The sequence below is a fragment of the Netta rufina genome, assembly GCF_964035555.1.
Source record: "Netta rufina genome assembly, chromosome: 2".
Taxonomy (NCBI): domain Eukaryota; kingdom Metazoa; phylum Chordata; class Aves; order Anseriformes; family Anatidae; genus Netta; species Netta rufina.
The window spans coordinates 15,292,348-15,308,482 of NC_140124.1; the positions used below are offsets into that span (position 1 = coordinate 15,292,348).

The window sequence follows — 16,135 nt, forward strand, 5'->3', positions numbered from 1 at the left end:
TCATCACTTTTCATCATTTGTTTTGGGGATTAAAACTAAATGAATTCAGCCTTTGCAGTCAGCTCCTTTCTCTTGTTACCATGAGTTTTGACTTCATCATAAAGTGTGAAGAGAGTGTAAATCAACAATGGGATCTAACCATTTTCTTTCTAAAATAGATGTTGTTTTGACATGTACTTCTACACTGCGGCTCAATGAGGGAAAAAAATAATGCCATATGCTTTCAAAGCAGTGCGCCGTCTGCTGCATGGCTTTCTGTTTTCTAATACAAGCACTTGCCATCATTGTCAGAAGTTAACGGTTTGACAAGAAAACTAGAGTGCTAACTAACACACTGAGCCCATCCTCAGCTTTCATCACTACCAGAAATTAACTTTCAAAGATTACTGGAACTAGGAGGGCTGGAATTCAAATCTCTTGTGGCCTAATTATAATCCTTCCCCAAAATTCAAGACTTTTAATAAACTTTACTCCAAAGCACAAATTTTCTTTAAAGAGAATTAGATAAATCCTATGATTTGGGAGTCTAAGGGATTTAAAATGTTAATACTGGAATGTAGTATTTTTGAATGTAAGTGGAGCTGGATAGGACAGAATGCTATAATGAGTCACAGCAGGAACATGGATTAGAAACAGCCCTGTTTTATGAAATGAAACACATCGTTTCACTTGGTTAAAGTCTTGACTTTCAATAAACAAACAACTGCACGTTAGGAAAAGAAAGAACAATGACAAGCTAAATGTAAAAACAGAGTGTGTCCAAAGGATGAAACATCACCTTGGTCCTCAATGGAACCTTGTCATCCATACCTGCAGCTACTTCCATAGGACTACCATAACTCTTTCCTCTTTTTCCACTTTCTACTGTTTTTGTCTGTGCAGAATGTTTCCCCTTTAGCCTCTATCAAGCACACAGAGAAGTGAACACCACTCAGATCCTCAAACAACCATGCAGAACTCCATACTTATTTCAAAATCCAGCTGGTATTTGTTCTCCAAAGTCTTGCTCAAGCTTGCTCAGTACATTCATCTTTGTCTTCCATACTTTTTTCCTACTTCCACTTACCGACTGATGACCTTTTTTTTTTTTCACACCTCTTCTGGTCATGTCTTGCACAAGAAACAGAATATCCTGCCATCTGGAACAACCTTTTTAAATTTCTCTGCCATACTTATTTTGATTTAAAAAGCTATTAGGAAGACTTTTTTTTCCCTCTTGCTTATTTATATTCTCTTTTGTTTAGCAATTATTTATTATACTTGTTTTTGCAGTACAAGTAGTATGCAAGAAGTAAAGCGATTTGTGACATACCCTATATAAAAGACACTCACAAAATGAAGTTTTACTGTATACTTTTTTCTCCTCCCCCACAAAGAATATCAGTGCGTGTTTTAAATGAACAGTCAAAATTGAATCACAGGCAGCTCTGCACTACAAAGGACAATGATTCAATATAATTATGATTCAATATAATTCTAGATGCCTATTGAATTCTAATGTCTATGTGTCAGTACTCCAGTATTGATGTCTTTTATAAAACAGTTTTCATTATTATATGTTGCTATTAAGACTACTATTAAAAAGGAAGCAAGGATTCCTCAGATACATGTGTCTGTCTACTTTTTGCACATAAAATGGCATTCATTCTTTCTCATATGGTAGGTAGCTTTTCTGATCATTTGCACTACATTGCTGTTGAAATATAATAATATATAATTGCATGTTAATTAGATCTGACAGGCCATCTACATGTGAATTCTTGACAACTGTCTTTTATGCACTGTCAGAACACCAGGTCAGCCAGTGCTCCTTGAAGACACCTTAGAGATAAGTCATTCCTAGGAAATAGGAGCAGAAGCGTTAATGTAGAAATTATTTCTTTTAATACAGTTGGTCATAGCCACCCATCATCATTGGCTTTTGTGACTGACACTCTAACCAATGGCCAGAAGGCATTTTGGACCATTGGTTCATTATATACAGATGCAGAGCAAAAACAAGCAAGGCTTTTAGGACTGCACTAAAAATACAAGCAGCAATTGGTTTTACCTATGCTTTTTTTTCTGTCTTGGACAATGCAGCCTGTTTTACCCATGGCTTCTGTTTTCTCTGCCCCCAGGTCAATAGGAAGAGTTTATTGCAGGTTGGGTTTTGTTATAATTCAAAATGAAGACAGACAGGTGGTGGTTTCTTCCAGAAGAAAGCTTCAGGCCTCATAGCTATGTGTTGGAAGTAACAGCACTTCTAAACAGTTCATATAAGTTAGTTTTAATGATTTGTTATTTAACTAATTCATAGAAAATAAAGTTGAAAACATTTTACTTTTACTTCATCGTTATACGTATTTTCCTATATTGTTCTTTATTCTTTATAAGATCTTCTGAAGTTATTTTTTACCATAAAATAGGCTAAAAAAAAAACTGTTTGCCTGTCTTGGATCGCAAACACTTCATGGCAAGGACTGTTTCTTTGTACATTTAATTCATTCTCATGACCGATTATCTCCATGGATGCACCCAGGGTGTTGCTTTAAGTACAAATTATAATATGTTCCATATGCAAAATTTCACTGACAGGAGAAGCTGAAAGTATCAAACAAATGCCATTGAGAGCTGTATTATGGCTGAAGAACCCAGAGTGCAACTCAGACAAGAGATTTTTGTCTGAAATGTACATTCGCTGACCTGCCTTACCCGTTAGATTATATTGCAGTTTTATCAGGAAGCAGCTTTCTTCTTTCTTTCTTTCTTTTTATTCTTATTCAATAGCAGTCTCACTGGAAGAACTCTTGCAGCTACTGTTCCTGGAGTTTAATTTATGCCTTTTGAAATAACTGCAACTTGTGAAACTCTGTCACTGGGGGAAATCAGATTGAAATTTTCTCTTGAATAGTTGGATTATTATTGTAACCACTTAAAAGGTGACAGGATCTTCACCTCAGTCATTTTTTTTTCCCTAAAAACTGTTGAAAATGTCACCCAGCTAAACCCCAGATCAGAGCCTCATTTAAAAACATGTCTCATTAAACACTCAGCTCTTGTTATGACCCTGATGGATTGGTTGCTACTGAGTTTATGAAAAAAAAAAAAAAAAAAAAAAAAGAAAAGAAAAATGAAAAATGAAAAATGAAATGCATTACTTTTCCAAGAAGCTTAAACTGTATTTTCCATTCTCATTTAGGGCAGGGAAGTCTGACACTTATTAAATGGTTAGAATCTGGCCTACTTCTCATCTAATTCAAAGGCTAGCGAATGAAGAAAATGTTGAAAATATCTTTTCTTTTTTAACAAGTAGCATTTGTTATGCTTTGCAGACTTTTGAAGGAAACACCAACTACGACACACCTGAACTGCGGACTTTTGAACCTGTATCGACAAGATTCATCCGTGTCTATCCTGAGAGAGCCACACATGGAGGACTGGGACTGCGAATGGAGCTGCTGGGCTGTGAACTCGAAGGTAATTGCTCTGCTAGAGATGAATGCACTTTATTATTTTCACACATACATTCTGTACTTGGACTACTGCTGAACACTGCTGTTCCTGTACAGGCAGCACGTTGGACTCTCGCTTCCGTGACTGCCATTAGTGCTGTTTCTTGGACTAATCAGTTCCTTCTCTGCAGACATTTGAATATGCCCAAGGCACAAATATTATTCTTTTTCCCATTCCTTTGTTGAATCACAGTGATATTCGCCACATGGTTTTCTGTTCCCTTAAGCAACCTTATGATTATACTTTCAAGAAGCATAGAGCTAGTATTATAAAATAAAGGAACTTATATTTTGTGTTACAATGATACAATCCAGGAAGAGACGTTTTCTGAGAATGCAGAGGGTGTGTTGGACTAAATACAGCAATTATGCCTCTTGCTCCTTCAAAAACTGTGAAAGTCGCACCAGACAGTATGGTAGACAATGATTACTTGTCTGGTTAGGGTCTGTGCTCTTCTTTCTGGGGAGAAAGGGAGGTCCCCTTTGTTCCATACCAAGCTTTAATTTTGCAATAGTATGTCAAGAGATGAAAGACCAGGAAAAGCAAAGTTTAGACATTTATCCTTGGGCTGTGACATGAGGTATAATAATGCTTTGATTTTTGTTATATAAACAATAATTATTTAACATCATAGATAACTACAGATAACTACATGAATTTCACATTTTTATGTGGTGGATAATGTTACAGTGGCATGGGTTATAAATCACAGAGCTTAACAATACATATAGTAACAAAACACATTATTGGGGGTTTCGTGTGATACCTCATAAAGAAGTGGTTGAACAGGCTCCCAAGATGAATGAAACCAAATGTTCTGCCTCCATTTCTTTCTCACCATTTCATTCCCAAGGTAGACAAGTGGGAAGTATTTTCTGTGAGAACTACCAAGTTCTGTGTTGTTTTTTAGTGAAGGCCAGACTGAATAAGTGTGTTTTTCACTTGGCCCGGAAAGTGGGTAGGTTGGAAATACTTCTTAGTTCCTGCAGGAAGTCCTCATTTCCTGTGGGAATTCTTAGTTCCTGCAGACTATTGTGCTGCTTGCTCAGAAAAGAGAAAAGAAAACTCAGCACCTGCCCTGTGTAAACTCACAACCTGTGGGTAACGTCCTCCTGTCACAGGCTTCCTGTAGCCACCTAGACATCAAGAAGTGAGCCCATGGACCACCGTACAAGAATGTGTTACTCAGGGAGATGGAGGAGCCAAAGAGTAGCCTAACTAGGCAAAATGCTTTTTATTTGGGGGAAACTGCTGCATCAAGCATAATGTTCCCCTGGGACACATTACTTTTATTTATCTTCCCACTATGGTGCACTTCTGAAGGTAGTTCACCTGTAGGTCACCCATGGACAGGCAAGGTCAATTTCAAAGCACCTATGGGAGAAGCAGAATAAGAAAACTTTATTGTATAACTGTGTCTTAAGGAGGGAGTTGAATGAAGAGAAGTTACTTGAGATTTCCTGAGGAGGACGGGAGCTGAAATGAGAAAAGAAGCACAGACAAGAGTAGAAATCAGCTCTCCAGCAGTAATGAGCAAGAGGAAGCTTTGTGTGCTCGGAGCATCCCAGGGGGTTTATATGAAATGATGGCAGGGATGTAGGCAAGCTTGAGGCTATACAGGGGCATGAAGATCAAGATAAGAAACTCAACTCGATGTAGAAAGCTAGAGGGAGCTCCCAGAGGGGTTTTTAAAGAGATATGGGGAACAGACACTCTGTATAATTCATAACAGGTACAGAAGTGTGCAGAAGAACTAGGGCTAGATTATACCTGTAAAGAATAGGTTGGGTTCCTTGTTTCACCCCAGAATATAGCTACTTCAGAAACTACCATCCCTTCTGACATTATGAGTCCAAGTGCTTAATACCTTATGTGGCCAGTGGACTCCAGGGGCAGTAGAAGGACAAAGAAGAATCCAAGGAAGAGAAGCATTATTGTACAGCTAATAATACAGTAAAGCATTGTTAATGAAAATAACAGTAGTTGACAGCAGGCGAAGCCTGGACCATGTTCCCAGTCTGGTTATCTTAAGCCAGGGAACTATACTTAGAACATAAAACTTAAACATAACACCAGGTATCTGTATCCCGATTTTCCAGATGTGATATGTTTTGCAGACACTGGGATTTAGATATATTTTCTGGCATCTTTCACAAATCTCAAGACCTTAATTGTAATAACGAAGGTCAGATTTTACTGGTTATGGAGCAGCTACCGGAAAGTCATCACCAGTGAGAAGCAAGCAGGTGGCCAGGAGGGATGACTGACATCATTGATGTCTTACTTATTTATAACTTCAATAAAAACAAAAGAAACTTCTTCCAGATCATCTCATTGAGCACAAAGTGATTCTACATCATACTGCCTTCCTGTCACTGTTACCAGGACTCTTTTCAGACATTTCCTCTCTTACACGTGCTCTGCAGAGAGGTTTCTTTGGCAGTGTGGCAGGTGCTGCAGAATCACCACCTTGAGCACGCAGCCCTCCTGCTGCTAGGTACAGGCCCACTCACTGGTGCTTTGGCCATGCAATAAAATCATGGGTTTTCTACCCTTCCCTGAGACTCCCATTCTGCTTTGCCAGACCTTCACTCCAGTTTTTTAGGAACAAGCATTCATCAGCCAGTCCAGGGCTTTGCTGCACAGCTCCGCTCAGCCCTTGAGCTCAGACACAGCAGAGTGCCCTAGGGCAGGAGGCAGAACAGGTACTTCCCGTTGCAAAGAAATACTAACTAACCTGCAAAGTAGAGTTGCTCCTTTCCTCAAAAATGACACACAATGACAGCATATGGTACTCATCAAAATGTAAGTGCCAATTGCACGTTGATTCTCCAGCACACTTTTTAACCAAGCAACTGGATTTTGTTTCAGCTCCTACTGCTGTTCCTACCGTTTCCGAAGGCAAGCCTGTAGATGAGTGTGATGATGACCAGGCGAACTGTCACAGTGGCACAGGTGATGACTACCAACTGACAGGTGCAGAAACCATCCTCATTCCATTGCAGCTTCATTGTAGCTCATACCCATCGCCAGTAACCAGCTAAATGTTTGCACTGATTTAATCACTCAGCATAAATGGACATTGGTATGCAGTTTGTATTGTCAGTGCTGTCAAAACATAGGCATCTGCCTTTTATATATGACAATACTTTTGATTGTTTTCTCAGCTATGTAATTTTTGAAGCAAATAATAGTGACTAGTTGGAACAGAGGGCATATTTTTGAGCAGGAATTGTGTCTAATCAAATGTCCTAATCAAACTTCCTCTTATTAAGAAAAAAGATGGACAAACCTTTTGAGATTTATTGTCTGAGACTGAAGATCTCAAAATGAAATATTGTTTAAGCTGAAGATGCATACACTCTTCCACACCTAAAATTTAGCGTAGGACTCAAATATCAGCCCCAAATCTTTCTCAGACAGAAACAAAGCAGATTTGTTTCATCAAAGCATACTCACACATACACCACCGGAAACATTTCCATGATTTTCCCCACCAGCACTGCATTACTGACACAGAGGGGCTGACATTCTCCAAACTGCCATCACTAGCAGAAAAATAGAAGGGAGGGACATAGCGCAGTCTGCATTTGGAAGGGAGAAAGCTTCTTAAATTTCCTGTTTTCTCTCTTCTGCACCAAGCCACTGTTCTTCTGATACAGCTGCACTGCTACATTTTTTTTTTCTCTTTGTGGAGGTTATTTGCTCCACAAAGCTCTGGGCCCATTTGAGGAGATCTTTCTGTAGCAGATCCGTACTGCTACAGCAGCTAAGCTTATTTTTGGACAGAGCAACACAGGTTATTTCATCACCTCTCCCTGGTGTGCTTATCTAATAAACGTTTATTGCTTCTTATATCCATGACATAAAATAGCATTAAAACCTGGCAATAGCTGTCCGAGAGGACTTTGGGAAATCTTAGGTAAGAGAGAGATCAGCTTTTTGGAAGCAGCCAAGTAGAACATCCGACAGCAGATACAAATGAAAGTGCAGTTTCAGCTTTCTGAGCTTTGCCAATGTCTCATGTAAATGCATGTTGCAAATCAAATATTGAAAAACAATTCTTGAGCAGAAAAGACACTGCACAGTCACTGTCACTGCTTTTCAAATCAGTGTTCCAGATGAATCTGATTCTTTATGAAAAAGAGCCATGCAGGGAGTCTGATAAAATAGTCTGTATCGTGTTAAGGTAGCTCAGGAAGCTTTCAATATTACTAGACATTGTATTTTTTTTATTTTTCTGAAAGCAGAGTGTCAGGTCAGAAAACCCTGGGGCTTCCTGCAAAACCCTACGTTGACGATTGTCTTGCAAGACCCAATAGGTAGAGACACATTTCACATAGAGGCTGTGTGAGGGGAAGGAGAGAGATCTATGCAGGCACCTTCCTCTTCACTTGCTCATAGTCTGTGTGCTTCAGGCAGCTCAGGACTGCATCCCGCATATCCCTTAGGGAAAGGTTATTGAGCAGAAGAAACTCCCTCTGGCAATTTTTGCAGGCTGTGCTTAGGGAGACATTTATAACCTCTAAGACAAGGGAGCAGCCATCAGCCTTCCTGAACACCGGCTTTCTGGGGAACTGAACCTTTTTCACTACTAAAATTGAAAATTACTACATTGCCCTTCTACCAAAGTGCAGACACTTGAGTATAATTTACTACACCACCTAGAAACCCTGGCCAGTGCATGCTCAATTGTGGACACTGCAGAAATTCAGTGTTTTACTTATGATGCTACATGTAACGCAAAAATGCACAGAAGTGATTTTACCAATAATTTCATCGCAAATATTCTTTTCTTACTCCAAAATGCATAGAAGGAAAGTATGTAAATCTTATGGCCCATTAAGGCTAGCAGAGAAAGGCAGAAGGGTTTCATCAGTGCCTTCCCCGCTTCCATCCTCTGCCAGTGTGAGCGTGGCGCCTGCGTTCTCGCGGGTACGGCTGCTAGAGTCACTTCCCTGATGGTACTCGCACATATGTGAGTATCACAATGAAGTCTTTCTCGCAATTAACTATAATTGTGCTGTAGGCCAGATTCCTTCCTGCTCTATTTGGACCCCATACAGAGCTGCTCTATTTGCGTGGCGTATAGCATTTCCCATCAGATCATTCTCACAAACATAAAGCTGATATAGCTCAGGCATTCATTCTCATTGGAAGTCATCTTAGTCATCCTTTCTATAATGCTTTAAGTACTTGCTTGCTGGAGAAGAGAAAAGCCATTGACTGGTAATCAGCACCCCACTGCGCATTTATAATTGTGCTAATTTACTTTTTGTTTCCTTTATCAATATGAGGCTTACCTTAAAAAAGTCAAGTATTTTTAAAATTAGTGGGCTTAGGGAGAGGGCCATGACCCCGCTCACCTCTTCTTCAACTGCTTGAAGAAGAAGACAAAGGGAAAGTTCTTAATTCCTCCTGCTCTTTGAGACAGAAGTGAAACCTGCCTTAGATGATAGCCAAAATTTGGGCAATTCCCACACACCTCTCCTGTGAGCTGGGGCCACAGCGCAGCTGAGAAGCAATGCACAGGGAGGACCCAGCACAGCAGGGGCTGGAGGATCTCAGGTCTTTGATGTGGCAAGCATGTCATAGCTGAATGCACAGATTGGTGAGTGTTAAGAGGGGCTAGGAAGGTCAGTCACTGACATCCCATGTGATTTTGAGCAAATCACTCTATAAAGTGATGACAACCATAGGGACATGGCAAGGATTGATTAGTTGGTGTTTGCAAGGACTCCAAAGACAGAAAGCTTTATTTAAAGACAAAATCTAATTTCCTTATTTATTTATTTATAAAGGAAACCAGACCTTTAATGTCACATTTTCATGCTTCACATACTTAGTTGCCTACATGTCTAGTAAAGGTGGTAGTATTTCAGATTTATATATAGGATATTCCTGATGATTGCTGTGTCCTTTGTTGTGTCCCATGTATCATGACATGCATAATTTCTTTTCCAGGTGGTACTACAGTGCTGAATACAGAAAAGCCAACAGTAATAGACAACACGTTACAACCAGGTAAAAAGAAAAAAAATCTTATGAAAAACGTAATAAATTCCATACCCAAATTTCATGCCAGAGACAAAATAATGAATTGCAGCACTTCCTGACTCCCCATTCCCTAAAAGTCTCTGAAGTAAAGAAGCATCTGGTCTCTCAGCTCTGTACAGTAAATATTTTATTCCTTTCATCCACATGTAGACACAGTAGAGAACAAGATTTCCTTCTGCATCAGCAAATGCCAAATGCTGACAAAATTGAACTAACTTAATCGCACAGTGCACTGTCTTTAAATGTGGCATGTCAGTGACACAAAGTGTGTTTGCGAACTCCAGGAAAACAAAAACAGAGCCACACAAGCCATTCACTATTTATATACATGGTTTTACAAAACTAAGACAAGTAAAGTTTGCCAGTTTTCTCCACCAGGGAGCTGGCAGTTTTACAATATTGTTTTCTAGCAATTTTTCTCAAAATGGGGTTACATAAACTGTTACCACAAACTTGAAAAGGGAGAAACAAGTTGTCACTGGCAGCAGGTCCTTTTTAGTTAATCAATACAATGACTAGCAGCTTTTAAAATCCTTACTTTGCTCCTTCCACAGCTTTCATAGCATTTTTTAATATCCTGTACAATTTACTGGGAGTGGAAGAGTGGACAGATTTGGGCAGAAAATCTGAGCCGTAGAGACTGGAAACACCAGTTTAAAGCTCTGTGCATTACTGATTGCAGAGCGGTAAGGAGGTCAGTTTTCAGCTACTCCCATTTCCTCCATTAAGGTACAGTCACAGCCATCAGGCACAGTCTTGCAAGTGATTTATTAACAGGGTGGGTAAGTGTTTATCATTGTTTCTTCAACTATGTGACACAAACTTCTTTTGCTTCAAGTAGAAGAAAGGTACTAATAATGCAAAAATTTCCTACAGGACACCAGTGGTGTCCAGCTGTTAAAGAGATAGAGCTGGCTTCTCTCTGACATTGCTCCCCATCTTGGCCTCTTCATTCTGATATTGCTTTTACTGTCCCTAAAATTTGTCTCCAGGGCCGTACAGTTTGCTTGGTCAGCATATACCATTTCTACCTCTGCCCTGCTGTATGAGTGAGGCAGATTGAGGGGTACCATTGACTTCTCAAGACACTTCTCTGTGCTACTCTCCCTCAGCCAGCAATTCTACTATAAACCCAAAATTTAAGGTTGGGGAAGGGGAGGGAGGTATCACAGTGTTTTTTGAGTAGAACATTTGGATTTTTCTGTCTGAAATGATCTTGCAGCTTTTTATTTGGCTGAAATGAAGGATTTATTTTACAGTTCTTTTGACTGTTTTCTTGCATTTAAACAAATGCTAATTGAAAATTCATAAAGTGCCTCTGTGGTATGCAGTTTTCCTCGCTCCTCCACAGTGCCAGATGCAGTTACAGGTTGTGTTTAATCCCTTTGGCTTGGGTGGGACTCTCCAATAATAGATTGACTGTTTCTGCCAGAGATGAAGATATCCTCATTTTCTCTCCTTACTTCCCTCCTGCACCACCTTCGTTTACTGCATGATGAGCCAAGTTTTTTCTCTACTGAAGAAGTTTATGAGGTTCCCTTCAGAGCATGCCAATGCTACTTCCCTGCATTGTGTTGGTAGGAGCTGTTTCCTTCCGGGGAATAAGGGACAAGTTCACATCCCAAACCCCAGGCTCCCACATGGCAGCACATTACAAAGATCATAGACAAAGTTCAGTCAGATGCTAATAAATAAGGTTTCCCGAATCTGCAGTTTAAGACATAAAGATTTCCAGCTGCTTCGTAATCCCTCACTGAAAACCAGCCAGAAAACTCCCCAAAAGGGGCAGCCAGAAATTCCCCTCAACATGGGGAAAGCCTTCTTGGCATGGCGGTGGTGCATCTCCCTCTGTGGAGGGGGCACGGCTGGACCTCTTTGGCACAAGAAAGTGTGTCCAAGCCAGAGGCCATGCTGCAGGGAGCAAAAGCCTGCTACAGCAGCCGCAAATGGAATAGTTTAAACTAGCCTTGAAGCTACAGAGCTGCTTGGGCCCCCCTGGCCCCAGCTGGCCAAGGATCAGGGGATCAGCACGCTCCAGCTATTCTCAAGCTGAACAAGGTATCCGTTTAACACACCAAGGACTGAGCCTTCAGCTTCAGCCATAATTACCCCTAAGGTTTACCTTAAGATGCTAATACACCTCGAGGCAAATGGTGACCTCCAAGCCAAAGAGCTATTGAGGAACAGATGCAAGATGCAGGCTCCTGCGGGTAACCCTGCATGAGCTACGCATGCCATTGCCAGCCACAACAGCTCATGCCACAGTGATCTGGGACATGTTTTCCAGCCCTCTCACTACCAGCTCCTGCCGTGGCATAGGTACTTCTGCAAAACGTGCTAACACCATGTATTGCTGTCCTCCTGCCTGCACTCATGCCTGCAAACACTCCTAATCTTGTTATCCCAGACTAACACGCTTGTGTGTGTCAAAGCCTGAGATTATCCTATTCCCACCAGCTTTCATACCGTATGGAAACAGTTAAGTGCAAATAGCTGGAAAGCTTTGTTTATAAACAAGCTTTCCATTAGAGACTTTTGCAGTTCATTTCAAGGGGACTGAATTGTAAGAAAATAAAAAAGAATCATGATTTCAAACTGCTGAAAATGTTTAAAGCTTTGATTTTTTTTAAGATAAGATCTACTTTGCTCCTCAGACTTAAAAAGGTGCCTTTAGCAAACTTGTCTGTCAAGATAAATACCTTTCAGGCCTCAGTCCTACGACTCACTAACATCTAGCCTTTTTGAACACATCTCTTTTAATTCCAAAGAAATATCTGAAACTCTTTACTCTTAGCTATTTACATCCAGAGCAAGCAGTTTATTTACATTATGTGCTCTCAGACTGTAAGCTCAGTTCTTTGTAAAGCAGTGTTCAAGAACTAACTTATCTTGTTTTTCATACATGTAGGAGGTATTTCAGGAAAACATAAATAAGAAATCCTGAGGTTAAAATCTACACAAAGAAATAATTTAAAGATAGAATAGGTCTGATCCTCATTTATGGCAGGACAACTTTGCATCAATAAAGGGATGTAAAGGGATATTAAAGCACTTAAATTAAAATTTACTATCATTTAAGGTAATTCTATGCCACCAGCATAAGCAGTATAAAAAGGTGAAATGCAAATAAGAATCAGACCCAATATACTACTTTGAAGTGGTCCAAATTATGTTTGTAATTTCCCGTTTTAATGTTGATGTACCCTTTGGCAAGAGCATCCTATAGAGAATTTTCATAGCATTTTTAATGCCATCATGCTCTTTCTTGCCTCTTGTCAGAGGAGTTATAAAAATATGTCAAAGTCTGTGGGCTGCAAAAGATTAATGGACTTGCAAGAAACTCACTCAACTAGATTTTCAAATGACTTTCTTGTTCGTGTGCTGTAATGGCTCCAGCTGTGAGCAAGATGTGGTCAAGAAGTACAGCTGTTGGCTATTCTTTGAGAGGATAAATCTGTTTTAATTCAGTATCACGTACCCTACATTTTCAAAAAGACATATGGGATTTCGTCACACCTCCCTCTCAGATTCTCATCTGAAGTGGTGCTATTTAGTTACATAATAGCTGGTTTTCTTCATCCTCTCAATAGGCACAAACCCCAAGATCAATCACCTCTTGGCAAGGGAATTATCTTAGCAGGGGAATGGGCCAGTGCTGCAAAGGGAGCCCACCAAATGCTACTCATCCTTCCTTCCTCTCTGCTTTCCTTCCTTCCCCAAGAGCTGCCAAGCTATAGTTCAAGGACAAAGAAGAGGACAGATTGCCTGTAGCTTACTGTGAGCTACTGTATCAGCCCCCTGGGACCTTTAATAGAAGAATTGAACTATTATATCTTTTCCTGGGACAGTCCTCCTGTCCATACGACTAATGAACCTATCCTGATGCTACAAGTGTCTGTTATTAATTGGCTAGCAGGTCTATTTTTTCTTTTTATGGGTCCCTGGGAGAAGTATTGGAAGAGACTTAAGAATAGACAATAAGAGATGGCATGTTTAAGGAGCCCATAAAATGAGAGAACTCTGAAATGCCTTGCCTTTGACCTTCAGTTCCATTGCTGTGATTGTCTAAGGAATGCATTAACATGATCACTTCTGAGAAAACAGTAAGGGCCTAGCAAAAAGTAACTGACTGTGAGCAGGTTACATGCCTAATCCTGCTCAGTTTCAGGGGATTCTCATTAACTTCTGCATGGAAAAGAAGTTCATTTTTATGTTAGTCTATGCTGTCTGTGAGACCAAAGCCAAGGAACACAGGCATGGCCAAAGCATATCAGACTTAGGCTCTTTGCCAGTTTACTGGCCTATATGTTTCAAATGAAAGTGTAAAAAAAATCTTTATTAGATGGTGCTGTGAAATTTAGTCCTGCTTTGAAGCTCTCACTCTAATCCCAGTGTTCAGAGCTTGCTTCAAACCATGAAGCAAAAGGCTTTTGTGACTCCCTGCATTTTAGAATTAACAATTAAATTTTGGATATTTTCCTCATCTGTTTCAATGTCCAGTTTTCTTCGAATTGTGCTTAGCTTTAGCAGCATTCAAGGGAAGCAGTGTTGTTCACACTGTATGAGAAGGTATTTCCTTTGATCAGTATTGAACTTCACTGGATGCCTCATGGTTTTTGGGCTACAAAATTGAGAAAACAGAACATTGTAATCTTCCTTCTCTAGGTTCTTCACCTATTTATATATTTCTCCTGTGTCCTCTGCTATTTATTTTTATTCGGAGTCAAACAATCCCTGTCCTTTCAGTCTCTTTGTGTTATATTCTCATTTATGCTGTTACATCTTCAAATATATGTGATCTCTCTACCACTGTTCTCCTTTCTTTTGGTTTGAATACCACACAGGCTATCACAAGCTTTGCATTATATAATCCTTTGGGATTAATAAGATTAATTTTGTTTTAGGTTTTCTAGGGCCTTTTTTAAAGTTCTGTTTCATGGCTCTGATGTCAAAGCCATGCAATACAGCTCTCTCTAGGCCTCCTTGACAATGAAAGGATATTTTTCACAAATTTAAAACCCTTTAATTCATTTCAATGTCACTCTGTTTCTTTTTAAAAAAAAAAAAAAATCCCCTTGATTTTCAGATGTCCCCTTTCGGCCAAGAGCTCTTTGATCACGGTCCCATTGTCTAGGAAGGAAAAAAAAATATATATATATACTGAAGTAAGAAACATAATGAATTGCCTTTCTGTATCCATGTGTGCACAGGCTGAGTTCTGCTTCTTCAACGTTGTGAGCCCAAAGAGAGATTATTCACCACAATATTCCCCTTTCCTAGAAAGGGCTGGGGTCCGCCAGGAAACACGTTTTCTCCACATTGAATTCCTGCAACAGACAGTATCTGTTTAATTCATTTGTTCCCAGTTAGGATGCCGCATCCGTGACAATGTCGGGTAGACCCCTCCGGAGGCCGGCGGGAGGGTGGGGGCAGTGGGCGGGATGGGGCAGATGAAAGGCAGGAGAAGAGACAGGGCTCAGTGCTGAGCTGCTGTAGCAGAGGGGATGGATGGGATCTGCCATGAACCCAGACCTCTCTGTTGACAGAAGGGCATTTTGGGGAGGGGCAGAGGGGAGAGGGCACCGTGGCTGCCATGCAGGAATATGGTGAGTTGAGTTAAAACTTTGTCTGGGAGCAAGGTCTCACTGAACAAGGGCAAGGAGAGAGTGATAGATGAACCCCTTTTGTATCTGTCCTGTCTTAACCTACTCACTTGAGGTTTTCTTTGAGGTTCATAAAATAACAGTTCTAGTTTACTTCCTATTAAAATCTGGGTTGTGAGTTCAAAAGTCTTTCCAGTCTTCCCTGGGCGGCTCAATGTGTGGAGAAGGTCTTTGCCTCTTCAGACTGAAGGAGATCCACCTCAGAGGTCTGCCTGGCTGCAGGTCCCAGCTCACTTCCCGTATTTCTCCGTATTTTCCCACAATAAACAAAAGACATTCTAAGTTTTACATTACCTCTCTCTCTCTTTTTTTTTTATTATTATTATTATTAATTTTTATTTTTAAGTAATGGGAGAGATAGCAAAAGAACACAATTGTTCCCCCAGAGCTGATAGTGAAGGGAGCACAGAGTCCTTTGTTCTCAGTTCATATTTGCACAAAGCATCTCGTTAAATTAAACCTATGTTTTTTTCCTTTAATAAGGCGTGAGTCATGTCTGAGAATAGACTTCAGAATTTGGTAACATTGCCATAGAAAGGGTATTGCTCTAGTGGGAGTTGCCATTGCTCAAGGTGAGGTAAAAGTTCATACCAGTGGGGTAGAAATCAAAAACCCAAAAGATTGCAAACTGGTTCTGAAAATAAGAAATAAGGGATTTATGTGCTATCTTTGTATAATCTTCCCAACCAAATTCCAAGTTGTATTGAATAAAATAAGCTACTAGGTATTAAACCTTTGGGCAGAATTGAAGAGAAGCTGAAAACAAGATATGATCTCATCCTGACCATAATACCAGACTTCCCTTGTTTTACGTGGAGCTTGTTTTGAAGCTTATTTTCAGTTCACTTGGCAATCAGCCACATTTGTCCCTTTTCTGTCTCAATTTGTCCATTTCAATGCTGCCATCTTGTGGGCCTGTT

General features: G+C 40.1%; 1 protein-coding gene across 4 annotated transcripts in view; it reads left to right on the plus strand.

Moving 5' to 3' along the window:
- NRP1 (neuropilin 1) overlaps nt 1-16,135 on the plus strand; it is a 111,529-nt gene that overhangs the window by 84,181 nt on the left and 11,213 nt on the right. For 2 of the 4 annotated variants that reach the window (XM_084281312.1, XM_084281313.1), the window contains exons 10-12: nt 3,315-3,459; nt 6,367-6,471; nt 9,460-9,519. In XM_084281312.1, the coding sequence (XP_084137438.1) occupies nt 3,315-3,459; nt 6,367-6,471; nt 9,460-9,519 (310 nt within the window). The remainder of the gene's footprint in view (nt 1-3,314; nt 3,460-6,366; nt 6,472-9,459; nt 9,520-16,135) is intronic. The other 2 variants (XM_084281314.1, XM_084281315.1) reach the window with 1 other exon arrangement.